At 48.1% G+C, this 20,421-nt stretch overlaps 2 protein-coding genes across 10 annotated transcripts in view; one reads left to right on the top strand and one right to left on the bottom strand.

Moving 5' to 3' along the window:
* The window catches only part of LOC112442253 (uncharacterized), a 116,097-nt gene that overhangs the window by 33,197 nt on the left and 62,479 nt on the right, over nt 1-20,421 (bottom strand). For 7 of the 9 annotated variants that reach the window (XR_009491268.1, XR_009491269.1, XM_059877372.1 and 4 more), the window contains one exon: nt 10,576-14,562. The gene's annotated coding sequence lies outside the window, so the exon portion shown is untranslated. The remainder of the gene's footprint in view (nt 1-10,575; nt 14,563-20,421) is intronic. The other 2 variants (XM_059877371.1, XM_059877374.1) reach the window with 2 other exon arrangements.
* The window catches only part of LOC101905746 (polycystin-1-like protein 2), a 107,987-nt gene that overhangs the window by 45,607 nt on the left and 41,959 nt on the right, over nt 1-20,421 (top strand). The window contains exons 17-23 of the mRNA XM_059877377.1: nt 1,631-1,762; nt 2,452-2,634; nt 10,712-10,836; nt 12,079-12,205; nt 12,892-13,023; nt 15,927-16,149; nt 16,707-16,900. Coding sequence (XP_059733360.1) covers nt 1,631-1,762; nt 2,452-2,634; nt 10,712-10,836; nt 12,079-12,205; nt 12,892-13,023; nt 15,927-16,149; nt 16,707-16,900 — 1,116 coding nt within the window. The remainder of the gene's footprint in view (nt 1-1,630; nt 1,763-2,451; nt 2,635-10,711; nt 10,837-12,078; nt 12,206-12,891; nt 13,024-15,926; nt 16,150-16,706; nt 16,901-20,421) is intronic.

The following is a 20,421-nucleotide window of genomic DNA, read 5'->3' as shown; positions in this document are numbered from 1 at the left end:
AAGCAGGACAGGAGGGTGAGCAAAAGTTCACCTCTGTTTGTGCTCTCCCAGATGGTTGCTATGAGCCATATCTGGCCACCTATTATTAAATTAAAATGAATTTTAATGAAATAAAGTTAAAAATCCAGTTCTCTGGTTGCACTAGCCATATTCCAAGGTCTTAATATGTAGTTACATTTCGCAAGCGGCTATGTTACTGGACAATCACAAGGACAGAACGTTTCTATCAACACAGAAAGTTCGATGGGGCAGTGCTAAAATTATATTCTTAGGTTTTACCTGCCTCAACCAAAGCCAGCCCCTGGCCTGCCCCTCGTTAGGGCTTAGAAAGCATGTTCCCCCAGATGCTCCAGGAGGTCTGGCTTAAGGCTGGAGTGGTGGGGGGACTGGAGGGAGCCTTGTCCCCACTGCCCCCCAAAGCACACAGGGACCTATGGCTGCAACAAGCTCTCCCACCCACACTGGGCCATCACAATAAGCTAGTTCCTTAATTTCATGCCATTTGAGTCACAATGAGACCATTTGTTTCAAAATAATGCCAGATTTTACAGATTTGATTTGAAGAACTGGAAAAAGCTTGAGACATCCTATATTAGTTTCCTCCTGCTGCCGTAACAAATAACCATAAACTTCATGACTTAAAATGACACAAATGTCTTATCTTACCATTCTGGAGGTCAGGAGTGTGAAAGAAACAAGGTTCATTGGGGCTAAAGCCAAGGTGTTGGCAGGGCTGTGAGCTGTCTGGAGGCTATAGGCAAGAATCCATCTAGGGGCTTTTCCAGCTTCTAGAAGCTGCCCACATTGCCTGCTCCATTTTCAACACCAGCATCTTCAAACCTCCTCCCTCCACGGCCTCCCCCTTCTCCTCCTGTCTTCCGTCTCCCTCTCTGCCACCTCTTCCTCCACCATCACATCTCCTTCTCTGACTCTGACCCTCCTAGCTCCCTCCTTTAAAGACCCCCATGAAGACTCAGAAAAGGAAAATATGGTTGCTGGAGGGGGAAGGGATAGTTACGGAGTTTGGGGAGGTCATGTACACACTGCTGTATTCAAAATGGATAACCAACGAGGACCTACTGCACGGCACAGGGAACTCTGCTCAGTGTTATGTGGCAGCCTGGATGGGAGGGGGGGTTTGAGGGGAGAGTGGATACGTGTGTATGTATGGCTGAGTCCTTTCACCATTCCCCTGAAACTATCACAACATTGTCAATAGGCTATACCCTGATACAAAATAGAAAGTTAAAGTTTGAAAAAAATAAAGGAGCAAAAAATCACAGGGACCCCTGTGATTATACTGGTCCCACCTGGTTAGTACAGGATACTCTCCCCATCTCAGAATCCCTAATTTAATCAAACCTCCACAGAGATTCTGCCCAAGTGTCTCTTGTCGTGTGAATAACATACGCACAGCTTTCAGGGACTAGGGTGTGCCTATCTTTGGGAGGCTATGATTCTGCCTACCACACATCCTAGGAGACAAGCAGAGATCTATCAGCTTTGGAGGACCCCACATGAGCCTGGTCACTTTCCTGGTCACTTTCTCAGACTCCAGATCTTTCTGGGACAGCCTCATCAAGCCACTGGAATTACATTATCTCCCCCACCTTCCTCTGTCTTTTCCAAGGTCAGAGAGCGTATCCTGGGGTCACTGTCTGTGGTCAATGCCACCATGGGGGACATGCAGAGGCTGCGGGGGCTGGCTGAGGTGCTGAAAGAGGTGACCCAGCGCAGTGAGGAGCTCACGCCCTTGGCCCAGGTGAGTAGTGCCCACCCACTAAGTCCTGACCTTTATTTCTGGGACCCTGATCATTCTTCCCACTTAACACTTCCATTTGCTTGTACACCCCTTCTATGCATATACATCTATACATATACATATACATTCCTGACCTTTCATTCATGTATCCATGTGTTAATTTATTCATTCATTTAACAAATGCTCCCTAAACGCCTAGTATGTGCAAGTACTATGCAATTCATAGAAAATTCAGCAGCTAACCCCATAGACATGGCCTGCGCCTTCATGGCAGTTTTAGGCCACTGGGTGACCAGATACTGACCAAATAACTTCATGAGTACATATATGATTACAAAATTGGAATAAGTGCTGTGTCCGGCCAGTCAGCCAGCCAGCCAGCTGTCCCCAGTCAGTGAATGTTTACTGAATGCCTACTGTGTGCTGGGCATTGTGCAAGGCACTCTGGGAAAGACTCTGAGATGGACAAGGTTACTGTCCTGAAGGAGCTGAGCACACGGCAGGGAAGGAACACTGGCTTCCAGTCCTCGACACGGGCAGCTTGTGTGACGGGCCCGGCCCACATCTCCCTTGGCTTGAGTCCCCACACGCTCCCTTCCACCGCAGTGCTGGGCCCTGGAGGAGTTCAGGGGGTGGTCTGTTCCAGGCAGGGCCTCATGCTGTTCTTCCTCCTCCTCTGGGTGAGCCAGCGGGAGGCCGGCTGGGCTCTGCAGCACGCCAGCGAGGGCCTGCTGGCAGTGAGTGCCGAGGCCCACCCTGAGGACCGGAGGCGCCAGACGGCCACCAGGGACCTGCTCCAGGCTGTGGGCAATGTGCTGGAAGCTTCCCTGAGGCACAGGTCTGAAGAGCCTGCACAGGCCAACGGCAGCCAGGTGGGTGTCCCGGCCCAGATGTGGACCTCATGCTAACCACATGCCCGGCTCACACCAGCGTTTCTAGGCGGATCCTCTCCACTTTGTGTAGATGAGGAAACTGAGGCGCGGCGGTTATAGGCCCTTCTAGGAGCTGACAGAAAGGCTCCAGGACAGGAGCTCCTGGGAGGTGGAGCTGTGCAGCAGGCCGAGCGCAGGCTTAAAGGAGGCCGCCTGAGTTGGAACTCTGCCTTTGTCACTCACAAACCTTGTGCCTTGGGCAAGGACACTTCCTGCAGCCTTATCTCCTCATCTGTACTAAGCTGACAAGCTCTGCTTCATCAGATTGGAGAGATCCTATACTCACTCTTGCAAGTCTGAACTCCTGGTTCACTTAGCCAAGGACACAGCATCTTTAGGAGAGAGGCCATTCCAGCACCCAGGACATCACAGAACAGAGACACAAAACCCATCTCCTGCTGCTCCACAGCCCTTTACTCTGTGCTACCACCATTCCATTAAAAAACTCACACATTCTCACGGTGGCCACGAAGGCACACTCAAACACATACCCACACACTTACACACATGCACAAACACTAACTCACATACACCCACACACATTCACACACACTGAGAGCCATCACTTATACTTTCACATATACCTCAAAGCACACACTCCTGTATTTACTTACACCTACACATTCAGTTACACAGTCACACACAGACTCTCACACATAGTTGCAATCACACACAAAATCACATACATACACACTCATTCATGGTAGGATACTTATACTCCCATATCCTCAAGCCACATCTACTCAGACACACATCCACACACTTCCACCCACACATACCCACATCAGTTCAGTTCAGTTCAGTTCATTTCAGTCGCTGACTTGTGTCCGACTCTTTGCGACCCCATGGACTGCAGCATGACAGGCCTCCCTGTCCATCACCAACTCCCGGAGTTTATTCAAACTCATCTCCATTGAGTCAGTGACGCCATCCAACCATCTCATCCTCTGTCGTCCCCTTCTCCTCCTGCCTTCAATCTTTCCCAGCATCAGGGTCTTTTTCAATGAGTCAGTTCTTTGCATCAGGTGGCCAAAGTATTGGAGATTCAGCTTCAACATCAGTCCTTCCAATGAATATTCAGGACTGATTTCCTTTAGGATGGACTGGTTGGATCTCCTTGCAGTACAAGGGACTCTCAAGAGTCTTCTCCAACACCACAGTTCAAAAGCATCAATTCTTTGGCAACCAGCTTTCTTTATAGTCCAACTCTCACATACATACATGACTACTGGAAAAACCATAGCTGTGACTAGACGGAACTTTGTTGGCCAAGTAATGTCTCTGCTTTTTAATATGCTGTCTAGCTTGATCATAACTTTCCTTCCAAGGAGCAAGCATCTTTTAATTTCATGGCTGCAGCCACCATCTGCAGTGATTTTAGACCTCCCAAAAATAAAGTCTGCCACTCTTTCCACTGTTTCCCATCTATTTGCCATGAAGTGATGGGACCAGATGCCATGATCTTCGTTTTCTGAATGTTGAGCTTTACACCAACTTTTTCACTCTCCTCTTTCACTTTCATCAAGAGGATCTTAGTTCTTCTTCGCTTTCTGCCAAAAGGGTGGTGTCATCTGCATATCTGAGGTTACTGATATTTCTCCCAGCAATCTTGATTCCAGCTTGTGCTTCTTCCAGCCCAGCGTTTCTCATGATGTACTCTGCATATAAGTTAAATAAGCAGGGTGACAATATACAGCCTTGACATACTCCTTTCCCGATTTGGAACCAGTCTGTTGTTCCATGTCCAGTTCTAACTGTTGCTGCTTGACCTGCACACAGATTTCTCAAGAGGCAGGTCAGGTGGTCTGGTATGCCCATCTCTTTCAGAATTTTGCACAGTTTGTTGTGATACACACAGTCAAAGGCTTTGGTACAGTCAATAAAACCGAAGTAGATGTTTTTCTTGGAGAAGGCAATGGCAACCCACTCTAGTACTCTGGCCTGGAAAATCCCATGGACGGAGGAGCCTGGTAGGCTGCAGTCCACAGGGTCACTAAGAGTCAGACACGACTGAGTGACCTCACTTTCACTTTTCACTTTCATGCATTGGAGAAGGAAATGGCAACTCACTCCAGTGTTCTTGCCTGGAGAATCCCAGGGACTGGGAAGCCCGGTGGGCTGCCATCTATGGGGTTGCACAGAGTTGGACACAACTGAAGTGACTTAGTAGCAGCAGCAGCAGATGTTTTTCTGGAACTCTCTTGCTTTTTCGATGCTCCAGCGGATGTTGGCAACTTGATCTCTGCTTCCTCTGCCTTTTCTAAAACCAGTATGAACATCTGGAAGTTCACGGTTCACATACTGCTGAAGCCTGGCTTGGAGAATTTTGAGCATTACTTTACTAGCGTGTGAGATGAGTGCAATTGTGCGGTAGTTTGAGCATTCTTTGGCATTGCCTTTCTTTGGGATTGGAATGAAAATTGACCTTTTCCAGTCCTGTGGCCACTGCTGAGTTTTCCAAATTTGCTGGCCTATTGAGTGCAGTACTTTCACAGCATCATCTTTTAGGATTTGAAATAGTTCAACTGGAATTCCATCACCTCCACTAGCTTTGTTCGTAGTGATGCTTTCTAAGGCCCACTTGACTTCATATTCCAGGATGTCTGGCTCTAGGTGAGTGTTCATATCATTGTGATGATCTGGGTCATGAAGATCTTTTTTGTATAGTTCTTCTGTGTATTCTTGCCATCTCTTCTTAATATCTTCTGCTTCTGTTAGGTCCATACCATTTCTGTCCTTTATTGAGCCCATCTTTGCATGAAATGTTCCCCTGGTATCCCTAATTTTTTTGAACAGGTCTCTAGTTTTTCCCATTCTATTGTTTTCCTCTATTTCTTTGCACTGAGGAAGGTTTTCTTACCTCTCCTTGCTATTCCTTGGAACTCTGTATTCAAATGGGTATATCTTTCCTTTTCTCCTTTGCTTTTCACTTCTCTTCTTTTCTCAGCTATTTGTAAGGCCACCTCAGACAGCCATTTTGCCTTTTTGCATTTCTTTTTCTGCAGGATGGTCTTGATCCCTGTCTCCCGTAAAATGTCACAAACCACCATCCATAGTTCTTCAGATACTCTGTCTATCAGATCTAATCCCTTGACTCTATTTCTCACTTCCACTGTATAAGGGTAACGGTTTTGACTTAGGTCATACCTGAATGGTCTAGTGGTTTTGCCTACTTTCTTCAACTTAAGTATGAATTTGGCAATACGGAATTCATGATCTAAGCCACAGTCAGCTCCTGGTCTTGTTTTTGCTGTATAGAGCTTCTCCATCTTTGGCTGCAAAGAATATAATCAATCTGATTTCAGTGTTGACCATATAGTGATGTCCATGTGTAGAGTCTTCTCTTATGTTGGAAGAGGGTGTGTGCTATGACCAGTACATTCTCTTGGCAAAACTCCACTAGCCTTTGCCTTGCTTCATTCCATATTCCAAGGCCAAATTTGCCTGTTACTCCAGGTGTTTCTTGACTTCCTACTTTTGCATTCCAGTCCCCTATAATGAAAAGGCATCTTTTTTGGGTGCTAGTTCTAGAAAATCTTGTAGGTCTTCATAGAACTGTTCAACTTCAGCTTCTTCAGCATTACTGGTCAGGGTATAGACTTGGATTACTGTGATATTGAATGGTTTGCCTTGGAAACAAACAGAGACCATTCTGTTGTTTTTGAGATTGCATCCAAGTACTGGATTTCGGACTCTTTTGTTGACTACGATGGCCACTCCATTTCTTCTAAGGGATTATTGCCCACAGTCATAGATATAATGGTCATCTGAGTTAAATTCACCCATTCTGGTCCATTTTAGTTTGCTGATTCCTAACTGTTCATTAGATTAGTCAATCTAATCACACGGACCACAGCCCTAACTCAATGAAACTAAGCCATGCTCTGTGGGGCCACCCAAGATGGGCGGGTCATGGTAGAGAGGTCTGATAGAATGTGGTCCACTGGAGAAGAGAATGGCAAACCACTTCAGTATTCTTGCCTTGAGAACCCCATAAACAGTATGAAAAGGCAAAATGATAGGATACTGAAAGAGGAACTCCCCAGGTCAGTAGGTGCCCAGTATGCTACTGGAGATCAGTGGAGAAATAACTCCAGAAAGAATGAAGGAATGGAGCCAAAGCAAAAACAATACCCAGCTGTGGATGTGACTGCTGATGGAAGCAAGATCCAATGCTGTAAAGAGCAATATTGCATAGGAACCTAGAATGTTAGGTCCATGAATCAAGGCATATTGGAAGTGGTCAAACAGGAGATGGCAAGAGTGAACATTGACATTCTAGGAATCAGTGAACTAAAATGGACTGGAATGTGTAAATTTAACTCAGATGACCATTATATCTACTACTGTGGGCAGGAATCCCTTAGAAGAAATGGAGTAGCCATCATGGTTGACAAAAGAGTCCAAAATGCAGTATTTGGATGCAATCTCAAAAACGACAGAATGATCTCTGTTTGTTTCCAAGCCAAACCATTCAATATCACAGTAATCCAAGTCTATGCCCCAACCAGTAACGCCGAAGAAGCTGAAGTTGAATGGTTCTATGAAGACCTACAAGACCTTTTAAAACTAACACCCCCAAAAGATGTCTTTTTCATTATAGGGGACTGGAATGCAAAAGTAGGAAGTCAAGAAACACCTGGAGTAACAGGCAAATTTGGCCTTGGAATACAGAATGAAGCAGGGCAAAGGCTAATAGAATTTTGCCAAGAGAATGCACTGGTCATAGCAAACACCCTCTTCCAACAACACAAGAGAAGACTCTACACATGGACATCACCAGATGGTCAACACCGAAATCAGATTGATTATATTCTTTGCAGCCAAAGATGGAGAAGCTCTATACAGTCAGCAAAAACAAGACCAGGAGCTGACTATGGCTCAGATCATGAACTCCTTATTGCCAAATGCAGACTTAAATTGAAGAAAGTAGGGAAAACCACTAGACCATTCAGGTATGACCTAAATCAAATCCCTTATGATTATACAGTGGAAGTGAGAAATAGATTTAAGGGACTAGATCTGATAGATAGAGTACCTGACGAACTATGGATGGAGGTTTGTGACATTGTACAGGAGACAGGGATCAAGACCATCCCCATGGAAAAGAAATGCAAAAAAGCAAAATGGCTGTCTGGGGAGGCCTTACAAATAGCTGTGAAAAGAAGAGAAGCCAAAAGCAAAGGAGAAAAGGAAAGATTATAAGCTTCTGAATGCAGAGTTCCAAAGTATAGTAAGGAGAGATAAGAAAGCCTTCCTCAGTAATCAATGCAAAGAAATAGAGGAAAACAACAGAATGGGAAAGATTAGAGATCTCTTCAAAAAAATTAGAGATACCAAGGGAACATTTCATGCAAAGATGGGCTCAATAAAGGACAGAAATGGTATGGACCTAACAGAAGCAGAAGATATTAAGAAGAGGTGGCAAGAATACACAGAAGAACTGTACAAAAAAGATCTTCAGGACCAAGATAATCAGGATGGTGTGATCACTCAACTAGAGCCAGACATCCTGGAATATGAAGTCAAGTGGGCTTTAGAAAGCATCACTACAAACAAAGCTAGTGGAGGTGATGGAATTCCAGTTGAGCTATTTCAAATCCTAAAAGATGATGCTGTGAAAGTGCTGCACTGAATATGCTAGCAAATTTGGAAAACTCAGCAGTGGCCACAGGACTGGAAAAGGTCAGTTTTCATTCCAATCCCAAAGAAAGGCAATGCCAAAGAATGCTCAAACTATTGCACAATTGCACTCATCTCACACGCTAGTAAAGTAATGCTCAAAATTCTCCAAGCCAGGCTTCAGCAGTATGTGAACCATGAACTTCCTGATGTTCAAGCTGGTTTTAGAAAAGGCAGAGGAACCAGAAATCAGATTGCCAACATCCACTGGATCATTGAGAAAGCAAGAGAGTTCCAGAAAAACATCTGTTTCTGCTTTACTGATTATGCCAATGCCTTTGACTGTGTGGATCACAATAAACTGTGGAAAATTCTGAAAGAGATGGGAATACCAGATCTTCTGACCTGCCTCTTGAGAAACCTATATGCAGGTCAGGAAGCAACAGTTAGAACTGGACATGGAACAACTGACTGGTTCCAAATAGGAAAAGGAGTTCGTCAAAGCTGTATATTGTCACCCTGCTTATTTAGCTTATATGCAGAGTACATCATGAGAAATGCTGGGCTGGAAGAAGCACAAGCTGGAATCAAGATTGCTGGGAGAAATATCAATAACCTCAGATATGCAGATGACACCACCCTTAGGGCAGAAAGTGAAGAGGAACTAAAAAGCCTCTTGATGAAAGTGAAAGTGGAGAGTGAAAAAGTTGGCTTAAAGCTCAACACTCAGAAAATGAAGATCATGGCATCCGGTCTCATCACTTCATGGGAAATAAATGGGGAAACAGTAGAAAGTGTCAGACTTTATTTTTGGGGGGCTCCAAAATCACTGCAGATGGTGATTGTGGCCATGAAATTAAAAGACACTTACTCTTTGGAAGGAAAGTTATGACCAACCTAGATAGCATATTCAAAAGCAGAGACATTACTTTGCCAGTAAAGGTCCATCTAGTCAAGGCTATGATTTTTCCAGTAGTCATGTATGGATGTGAGAGTTGGACTGTGAAAAAAGCTGAGCTCTGAAAAATTGATGCTTTTGAACTGTGGTGTTGGAGAAGACTTTTGCGAGTCCCTTGGACTGCAAGGAGATCCAACCAGTCCATTCTAAAGGAGATCAGTCCTGGGTGTTCTTTGGAAGGAATGATGCTAAAGCTGAAACTCCAGTACTTTGGCCACCTCATGTGAAGAGTTGACTCATAGGAAAAGACTCTGATGCTGGGAGGGATTGGGGGCAGGAGGAGAAGGGGACGACAGAGGATGAGATGACTGGATGGCATCACCGACTCGATGGACGTGAGTTTAAGTGAACTCTGGGAGTTGGTGATGGACAGGGAGGCCTGGCGTGCTGTAGTTCATGGGATCGCAAAGAGTCTGACACGATTGAATGACTGAACTGAACTGAAGTGTTCATGTTCACTCTTGCCATCTCCTGTTTGACCACTTCCAATTTGCCTTGATTCATGGACCTAGCATTCCAGGTTCCTATGCAATATTGCTCTTTACAGCATCGGACTTTACTTCCATCACCAGTCACATCCGCAACTGGGTGTTGTTTTTGCCTTGGTTCCTTCTCTTCATTATTTCTGGAGTTATTTCTCTGCTGATCTCCAGTAGCATACTGGGCACCTACCAACCTGGCAAGTTCATCTTTCAATGTCCTATATTTTTGCCTTTTCATGCTGTTCATGGGGTTCTCAAGGCAAGAATACTGAAGTGGTTTGCCATTCCCTTCTCCACTACATACTGACATAAACACACTAAAATACTTCTAATCACACACAATCCTCCTCAACACGCACATACACAGTCACATTCACACATGTACACACACCTATCAGATGTACGTACACATGCACACGTGATCTGTGCTCTGATAGGAACTCCACACAAATGTCCAGCCCTGATGGTCCTCACGCCTTCCTTGGCTTCAGTGAGGCCACATCTTCACTCAAGGCTTGAGCAGGGTTGGGGAGGAGTTTGAGCCCGAGTGAACCGCGCAGTGGTTCTACCTGTGACTTTCCATTTCCCCTCGGCTAAGACCTGGGCTGTGGGTAGACATCGGGGTCCAGTGGAGCAGCAGAGGCAGGCACACAGTGAGCCTCCCCCTGGTTCTGCGCCTTCCCCTTATCAACACATGGCCTCCATAAGTCACCACCCTCTCTGTGCCTCTATCTCGCCGTCTGCCAAACAGGATGGTAAAAGCACCTGTTCGCAGAGCTTGGAATCTTCTCAGGGCTTATGCCTGATTCCCTATAGTACCTGGTGCTTGGTGAAGTGCATCCCATCCGAGTCTCTGCCTTGCTACTGCTGCAGGCCCACACGAGCTTGGTGGCAGCAACCAGAGGTGGTATATGGAGACCAGCCCACAGCTGTGGTCCCCTGCTTCCTTTTCCAGATGGCCACAGTGTCCCGGCTGCTGGAAGCTGCAGAGCATGTGCAGGCTGCCCTCCTGCTGGGGAGACTGCCCGGGGGCCTTCCGGCCATGGTGACCACTCCCTCCATCTCTGTGTACACAAACAGGTAATCTGCTGTACTGTGGGTGTTCCAAAAAGCTCATCCCCTGACCTGGTTCACTCCACATCCACATCCCAAGACCCTGGGACAGGCAGAGCCCAGGAGACCCACCTGGTGGGATGCAGGGTGGTGAGTGATGGGACCTAGAAGTGGGAAGGGCTTTTTACTGAGAGAAGGGCCCCATACTGGGTGTTTGTACAGCATGAGAAGGGAGGTGGGAAGTGCCACTGGGTGGCCAGTGTCAGAGTCACCCATGTGTCTTCAGAGATGGGTCTTATTGAACTGTGCAGGGAAGGGGGCTGAATGAGGGGGACCAACCCACTTTTAACCTCACTCAGAGTGTGTCTGGCAAGCCCGCTGCTCCATGGACTATGGGACTTCCAGACACTCTGGCCTTAGGTGTTTCTCCGAGGAGTGCCAGCCTCCTTTCACTGAGCCCTCCTCCAGCACCTAGGGATGACCTGCCACTTCCATGCCACCCCCTGACAATCGGGGGCTGGACGACACTGCAGGCACTGCTGGGACCCTCGACACTGAGCACCCCGCCTTGGTTCCTCTGCCACAGCTGCCCTGGATCCCAGGGGCAGTTTCCCAAAGCAGCACTGTGATCATGACTGGGATCTGAAACCAGGTCCCCAGTCTACTCAGATGGGACGAGGTCAATGGCCAGTAAAGATGGTCTTAAGGGAGGTCAAGTAGGTTGGGGAGATAGGTCTGGAGAAGTGTCTACATCCAAGCTCATTTACTCATTGAACAAAATATGTATTGACCACCATCACATGCCAGGCACTGCTCTAGGCACTGGGGTGCCACAGGAGAGAAAGCAGGCCAAAGCCCTGTCTGTGTGGGGCCACCTGCCCAGCCTTGAGGCATCACCTGCCTTTTATGCTGCTCCCACTGATGCAAACACAGAACCATCTGAGTAAGGCAGGGGTCCCTAACCTCCAGGGTCTAATGCCTGATGATCTGAGGTGGAGCCGATGTAATAATAATACAAATAAAGTGCACGATAAGTATAATGTGCTTGAATCATCCTCAAGCCATCCCCCTACCTGCTCCTTGGAAAATTCGGCTCCCATGAAACTGGTCCCTGGTGACAGAACTTTGGGGACTGCTGATCTAAGGGGATCACGAAAGAAGCTCTGATGCCAAAGCTAGTCCCCATGCGGTGCTAGAGCGGGCAGATCCTCCTCTGACACTGACCTTCTCCTCTCTCTCCCGGCACCTCTGCTCTCCCCTTGTGGACAGAATACAGCCCTGGAGTTGGCGAGGCTCCTCCGTACATGTTGCTGCCGCCAGCTCTGCGACCTTCACCCTGCCCACTGCCCCCTCCCTTGGCTCCATGGAGGACTATCGGGAGCCTGTGGACATAAGGGTAACAATAGAAAGAACACCCTTGGAAACAGCCCTTTACAGTTTGCAAAGCACCTGCACATATGCTTGCCCATTCATGTTGCTAACAGCTCTATAAATTAATCAAGCCCATTTTACAGGTGAGTTCAGTGACTTGCCCAAGGTGACCAGCAAAGCGGCAGGGCTGGGATTCAGACCCAGGCCTTCTGACTCCCCAGACCACTCTTTCCACTGTATTGTGGAATTTCTCCAGCAGCCCTGGTTTAATTAGTCCTTGGAAATGAAGCTCCTCAGACTCCATTCCATAAGTAGGTAATAATAAACTCAGGGCTTTTTCCTTCCCAAATTAGGGCACATCTGACACTCAGCTCCTTGAGCCTCCAAGAAAGCAGACAAACATCTTTCTCTTAGAGACCTTGCACCTTTGCTATAAGAAAGTGTCACACTGTTCACAGTCCAGTAACTGCTCAGCTGTAGCAAGTGTGGTCAGGTCTCTAGGCCCTGATTTCTGAGGTCAGAGCCCTGAAGGTCACACACACACACACACACGCACCAGAAAAGACAGCAGCAGCTAAAGACAGGGCCCTCCCATTCACCCCACAGCACAAGGGCCTCCTGTCCACCCATCTGGGGAAACCTTTTCCTTCACACAGGGGCCTGGTTACCTTCTGGCCCTTGGGCGCTTTGGCTCTCTGTTCTTGGTTTCAGATGATGAGCTTCCCCAAGAGCCCCTTTCCAGCCGGAGGTCACTTCAATGTCAGCGGAACTGTGGGTGGCCTCTCTCTGACCAGTCCTAGTGGACAGCTCATCCCTGTGAAGAATCTGTCGGAGTATATCGAGGTAGGCTTTGGGTGTGCTCAGAAGTCAGGTGGCACTTCTGTCTTCTTTTTCAACTTGGTTGGGTCCAAAAGTTGGCTGGTTATGAAAAAAAATGACTAAAGAAGAGAATCACTGGGAATCACCTGGCGGTCCAGTAGTTAGGACTCCACAATTCCACTGCCGAGGGCCCAGGTTCAATCCCTGGTCAGAGAACTAAGATCCCATAAGCTGCATGCTGCTGCTACTGCTAAGTTGCTTCAGTCGTGTCCCACTCTGTGCGACCCCACAGACGGCAGCCCACCAGGCTTCCCCGTCCCTGGGGTTCTCCAGGCAAGAACACTGGAGTGGGTTGCCATTTCCTTCTCCAGTGCATGAAAGTGAAAAGTGAAAGTGAAGTCGCTCAGTCGAGTCCAACTCTTCGCAACCCCATGGATTGCAGCCTACCAGGCTCCTCCGTCCATGGGATTTTCCAGGCAAGAGTACTAGAGTGGGTTCCCATTGCCTTCTCCGAATCCCCTTCATAGCCCGTCGGAAAATTTGCTAAATATCTGACGGGTGCTCACAGTTTCATTGGTCTGATCTTTGGCACAGAGAAGAGAAAGGACAGAAGAACCCCTACCGGCTTGTGTAACAGCTACTGGGGCTCAGCAGATAGCGCCTTTGGGACATGCTGAGGAACAGCCTCTCCGGAGTCCCTCAATTGTGCCCCCTGCCTCCCGCCTGTTCTCGGGAGGTTCGAGGAAACAAGAAACGAGAGATTGTAAAGGTCCCTCCAGCCGGAGAAGGCAATGGCACCCCACTCCAGTACTCTTGCTTGGAAAACCCCATGGATGGAGGAGCCTGGTAGGCTGCAGTTCATGGGGTCTCGAAGAGTCGGACACAACTGCGCGACTTCACTTCCACTTTTCACTTTCATGCGTTGGAGAAGGAAATGGCAACCCACTCCAGTGTTCTTGCCTGGAGAATCCCAGGGACAGGGGAGCCTGTTGGGCTGCCGTCTATGGGGTCGCACAGAGTCGGACACGACTGAAGTGACTTAGCAGCAGCAGTAGCAGCTCCAGCCATAGGAGAGAGGACCTCTTACCTTAACCTGAGGTCTTCTGGAATCTGAGACTGGGTCGCGTGAGCTTTCTACTGAGTTCGTTTTTCGCTGTCCCGGTTTCCAGCACGATGGGCCTTCCCCTGCGCTGGTTTCTTCGCCTTCCGATTCTAGCGCGGGAGCTTTGCTGAGTTGGGCTCCTGCTGTGCTTGGCCTCTTCCGCGCAGAGGTTGTTTCAGCCAGGTTAAATCCGAGTCAAGGCACCATAGATGTCACGCGAGTGTATGTTCCTCGGTTCTTTGTCTCGTCACGACAAAGATTTGGAGCAACGGACATTAAAGCTCTCGGCGCCTCACAGCTCTTGGGTCTTGGACAAACCGTGCTACAGCTCTTAGGCAAATCAGTGTTACAGCTCCATTTTATTTAGAAGATAGCAAGAGAGAGAGAGAGAGTGAGTGAGAGAGAGAGAGAGAGTAAGAGAAAGAGCACATGCACGCGGGAGAGAAAGAGTCTGTGATAAGCTGCACAGTGTGGGCAAAAAAAGAAAGAAAAAGAAAAAAGAAGAGAATCAAGAGAAATTATCCTCACCCTGCTATAAGCATTGCAAGCATTGTAGTTTAACATAAAACTATGTATTTTATACAGTTTAACATAAAACTATATATTATTTGGTTATATATATGCTGTGATAAAGAATGTTCAAACAACTGGTTCAACCCCTGGTCAGGGAACTAGATCCCATATGTCACAACTAAGACCCAGCTCAATCAAATAAATACATATTTAAAAAAAGACAAAGGATGGAGGGAATTCCCTGGTGGTCCAGTGGTTAGGACTTGGTGCTTTCACTACTGTGGTCCCAGATTCAACCTTTGTGGTGCAGTCAAAAAAATTTGTTTAATTAAATAAATAAATAGTGGGTGGAAGGCATCAGTTAATCTAGAGAGCTGATTAAATGGAGAGTGGTTATGGGAAGTCCTAATGTAAGAATAAAAGCAGAGGAATACCAGTAACTAATTGAGTGCTGCTGTATATGTGGTGCTTGGCTAAGGATTTTGTACATAATAACAGTTCTAATCCTCTCAGTGAGGGCTTCCCTGGTGGCTCAGAGGCTAAGAATCTGCCTGCAATTCAGGAGACTGCCTGTAATACAGGAGGACCGGGTTTGATCTCCAGTGCAGGGGACATGGGTTTGATCCCTGGTCTGGGAAGATCCCACATGCCATGGAGCAGCTCAGCCTGTGTGCCGCTGCTGAGCCTGTGCTCTGGAGCCTAGAGCCAAGCTTCTGCACTGTCCATGCAGGTGCACAGCTTGAGGAGCAGGGGCCGAATAAAGGCCCCCAAGATATCCTCATCCTCATCCCTGAGCTGTGAATACGTCACCTGACATGGCAAAATGGGACTCCGCAGATGTGATTTAAGTTAAAGATCCTGAAATAGATGATTCTGGATCACCTGGGTGGGCCCAGTGTCATTGAGAGGTCCTTCTAAGCGGCAGGCGGGTGGAGGTGGGGAGGTAGTTTGATGACAGAAGCAAGAGGTCAGGTGATGCAAGGAGGGGTCCATGAGCCAAGGACTGCAGGCACTTCCAGAAGCTGGAAAAGGCAGAGAAGTGGGTTCTCCCCCTGGAGCCCCGAGAAGGAATCAGGTCTGATAACTGTAGCCCCATGCGACTGATTTTGGGGCTTCTGGCCTCCAGGGCTGTAAGAGAAAAAACTTGTGCTATTTTAAGCCACAAAGTTTGTGGTCATTTGTCATAGAAGCCTCAGGAAACTAAAGAAAAGAGCAGAGCACAGGTTGGATTTCAGCTCCCCAGGGGCTCACCCTGATATTCACCGGCATTCCTGTCCTGGCACACCCTTGATGTGACTGTTTCTGATGACAGATCCTGCTGCCTCGGCTTTCAGAGACACACGGTGAGCCAACCGTGCTGAACCTGAGCAGACCTGAAGCTCTGCGGGTGAACCTGACGTCAGGCAGCGCGGCTTTGGGGATCCAGCTGCACTGGAGACCTGACGCCCCACTCACGCTCAGCCTGGGTTACGGCTACCACCCCAATGAGACCAGCTACGATGCCCAGGCTCACCTCCCGCCCACAGCTGCTTCAGGTAGTCCCACCACCCAAGGCGGCTTCTTGAGTTGCTTCCTGGGGGTGTGACCAGCTTAAAACTTGAGAATCAGAGCCATAGAGAAAAACAAAGAAAAAGAGTTTTACACTTGCTACATTCAGTACTTATTTTTGTTGGTGGTATTATTATCAGGCAATATACTAGGTGAACAATTAACTATATGTCCTGAAGGAGCTGACAAACACTCACAGAACTGAGCTCATTGCAGTCCTCATGACAGCCCTTGGGATGAGGATGACTGAAATGTTTACTTTTCAGATAAAAACAGAGAGGTTAAGTAACTGGTCCAAAGTCACACAGCCAAGGAGGAGCAAAGTCAGAATTTGTGCCCTCAGCAGTCTGACTTGGCAGCCTGCTCAGCACACTGAGCTGGGTGTGCCTCCTCTCCTATACTCCTGGGACATCGGGGAGACCATCAGTGTCTGCTTCCCTGCCCAGGCACCTGGTGCTCCCCTCCTATCACATTAGACCCAGTTTCCACGAGGCTTCAGGCTGACCTGGACACCCCCACCCCCCGTACCCACTGCTTCCTGCAGATGAGCTCTCCATGTGGATCCTGAGCCCAGAGGACCTGCATTTTGGAGAAGGCGTCTACTATCTGACTATTATCCTCAAGTCTGACCTGGAGCCAGCTCCAGGCAGGGACCTCACAGTCGGCATCACCACCTTCCTGTCCCATTGTGTTTTCTGGGATGGGGTCCAGGGCACTTGGGACAACTCTGGGTGCCAGGTAAGGAGGGGGAAGTAAAGAAGATGGTAGAGCTGAGAGTCAAACCCAGGTCTGTCTCCAGAGCATAAGCTTTAAGCAACATGAGGCACTGCTTCTCCAGAGCCTAGCCCAGGCTCCCAGAGCCCTGGAGGCAGGTGGTTCTGTTAATAGCAATCACACCCTTGTCTCAGGGCAGCTTATCTCTGCCTCCGAGGAGCCAAGGCCTGTGACAGTGTCCTGGCAGCAGACATTGGTTTTGAGGCCATCAGAAGCCATCTCTGGGGTATCAGTGTCCCCCTTCCTTCTTCCATGCCTTTGCGCATGCAGTTCTTTCCCCCAGAATGCCCTTTTTCCCTACCCTGTCTGGAAAACTTCCATTCCCACTTCGATCTTCCAATCCAAAGCCATCTTCTTGGGGCGGGGGGGGGGGGGGGGGGGGAGCGGAGCAGATGTCTGCAGTTTCCCTCTGCTGGACTTCCATACCCTCCCCAGGAACAACCTCCACGTCTAGTCGAAATTTATCACACACCCGTCCCCATCCCCTAGATCATATTCCTTCTTTCATTCATTCTACACATGTTCACCAGGTTCCAGGCCAACTGGTAGGGATACAATGATGAGTCAAACCAGTGAGCACTCAGTCTAGTAGAGGACACAGACGAGACGCACATGGTGCATATGTCCAATGATAGCAGTCACAAGTAGTTTAAGAGGCCAGGTCCCAGCAGACCCACAAAAGGGGACTCAGAACCAAGCTCCTTTGGGATTTGTTTCTGCTTCCTCTTTGGCTTCCTTGTCAAATCCTGCCTGGCTTCCAGCTGCCACGCATGGCAGTTCCCCAAAGTACCAAGAAGAGACAAGGGCTCATTGAGATGTCCAAGAGACGGCGTGTTTCCCACACTTGCAGCATAAGTCTTTGTACCTTGTGAATGAGACCTGAGTGTGTTGCCACCTTTGAGAGTCCTCACTATAAGTGACTTGTCTGATCTCCACGATGCTGACACAGAATGCCCATTGAAGACTGCCTTCTGAGGCCTGAGGCTCAGAATAGGATGGTGTAGGGGCTGGCCTCAAGGAGTCTGCCATTGGACAGACTTGGGTCCAATCCCACGTCATCAGTACTTGCAAGATGACTTTGGACAGGCCCCCTACCTCCCTCAACTTTCCCATCTGAAAATGGGGATAAGGGATGGCTGCCACTTTCCACAGGGGGGGATCTAGACCAGGTTAGACGTATAAAGTACTCAGTGTGGCACCTGGTGCATAGTAGGTGCTCCACAGATGAAAGTGACTGCTGTGGCAGACACTCTGGGTTGAGAGCATGAGGACAGACTAAGGGAGGACCACTTAGCTAAATGTAAGTTACTGGGAAGTTCCTAGCTTCTGGGTGGAGTCATGGGGTCCAGGTGCTTACATGTGTTTAAGAATATACAGATACTAATGCACACACACACACGTGGGGCGTACAAAAGTCATGTGGGAATGTGCCATATTACCAAAATTACATTAACCTAATATTGTGAACCTGATGGTCATTACAGAAATAGATGTTGATACAGATGAATACTGATACAGAGCCATCTGAAATAGGAAACAGCAACCCACTCCAGTATTCTTGCCTGAAGTCCCATGAATGGGAGGAGCCTGGCAGGCTACAGTCTATGGGGTCACAAAGAGTCAGACATGACTGAGTGAATGCGCGCAGAGAGAGAGAGAGAGAGCCATAAATAATTAAATGGGGGAAAAATAAATAAATAGATGACCAATTTTGGATGGAAAAATCACCACTGTCTATTCTCTAAATAACTAAAGAAAGCTCCAAATCTGTGAACTGCAGACCTTATCAGTGGAGTAAAGGCAGAATTATTGCAAGGGGTTTGAGAACTATATTCTTCTTTACATATTTTCTCAAAGGATACTAAAGGTGCAGCTTCTGTCATGGGGGAATCTCATGAAGACTTTCTGGTTTTTTCCAGATTAGCTTCTGGTTTTCAAAAGGGCTGTCATGCTGGAAAAGAGTAGGAAAGCCACTGCCCTCCAAGTCTTTGTGAAAACCCAGGAAAGTAAAACGTTAGGCATGGATCAGGTGTGGCCCCTGGGTGCCTAGTGCTGAGAGGGTCTTGTCAGGGGCACTTGCTTGGGGTTCTTCTCCGAACCAGCCCCACCCCTCCTGGGTGTGCCAAGGGTTTGCGTAAGACCCCAGCTGATGCAAAACACTGATCAGGATTGGGAAACAGTGAGCAAACACGGATGTGAGACCCACGTGAACTCTGTCAATAAAACAGTTGACGCCATAGCTGTCAGAGGGGTCAGCCTCGCCAGGAGGTGTGTTAAGGGTGAAAGATAAGAATGATCTGCTGAAGTACATTTGGGCTGCCACAGGTTCTTCCTCACCAGGTGTTGAGCAAAGAACTTTCCACATGTCAGTATTTTCTGTTGTCTCCTACCTTACCACCTCATGGTGGGCCCTGGAATGAAAAAGTAGTGCTGGGTTGTGGGCCTGAATGAAATCTACACCCTCCAAATAGCCCTGGGTGGACTGCAAGCTAAGGAAGGCCATAGCCTGCAAGGGAAGGCTTGCCACTAAGTGTACGAAATGAATTAAGAGCCAGATAGAGTGCCCTCCCCTGCCTCATTCCTGTCTCTCTCTCCCCTAGCCTCAGTCCCCGTACCACAAGGACCCCGAGCCCAAGCTCCATCTACATGCCCCATTTCCCCCTGTTTTGCCACAGGAAATGGCAACCCACTCCAGTATTCTTGCCTGGAAAATTCCATGGACAGAGGAGCCTTGGAGGCTACAGTCCACGGGGTCGAAAAGAGTTGAACACGACTGAGCGACTTCACTTCTTTGCCACTCAGCAATAGAAAAGAATTCTCTAAATTTCACCCACTTTGGACCAATTGCTGAGAACCAGCTTAGAATGTGAATATTTGTCCTTCCTGTTTTCTTTCCATGGTTCCCCTGATCTCTGGTGTTTCTCTCTTCAGTGTAAGATAACCTGCTGTCTCAGTTTGCCTGGGACTCAGGGGGCTCCCAGGATCTAAGACTTTCAGTTTGAGAAGCAGAGAGGTCCCTGGCAAACTGAGATGAGTTGGTCACCCTGAATGTTTTCTCAGCACCTTGCCTGGCCTGGAAGCAGCACCCCACAAATACTTGACTGGTGAGGGAGCACCAGCTGGGAGAGAGTACTGGAAAGGATGCACACCAAGCACGTGGCAGTGACTGCTTCTGGAGGTTGGGGGACAGAGGGCGTTTTGGCTTTACCCTTAACACTTCCTATCCAAAAAGGCGAAGCAGATTGGCAAGATGGGCATGGTCATTCAGTAAGAATGACAGGTGCAAAAATGCTTATTACAGACATGTGTAAGTGTTAAGTCGCTCAGTCATGCTTCACTCTGTGTGACCTCATGGGCTGTAGTCTGCCAGGCTCCTCTGTCCCTGGAATTCTCCAGGCCAGAACACTGGAGTGGGTAACTATTCCCTTCGTCAAGGGATCTTCCCAACCCAGGGACAACCTGGGTCTCGGGCATTGCAAGCAGAT

The sequence above is a fragment of the Bos taurus genome, chromosome 18 (genome assembly GCF_002263795.3).
Source record: "Bos taurus isolate L1 Dominette 01449 registration number 42190680 breed Hereford chromosome 18, ARS-UCD2.0, whole genome shotgun sequence".
Taxonomy (NCBI): Eukaryota; Metazoa; Chordata; class Mammalia; order Artiodactyla; family Bovidae; genus Bos; species Bos taurus.
Note: the sequence above shows the minus strand (reverse complement) of the source record. Positions and strands in the feature narration are given on the sequence as shown.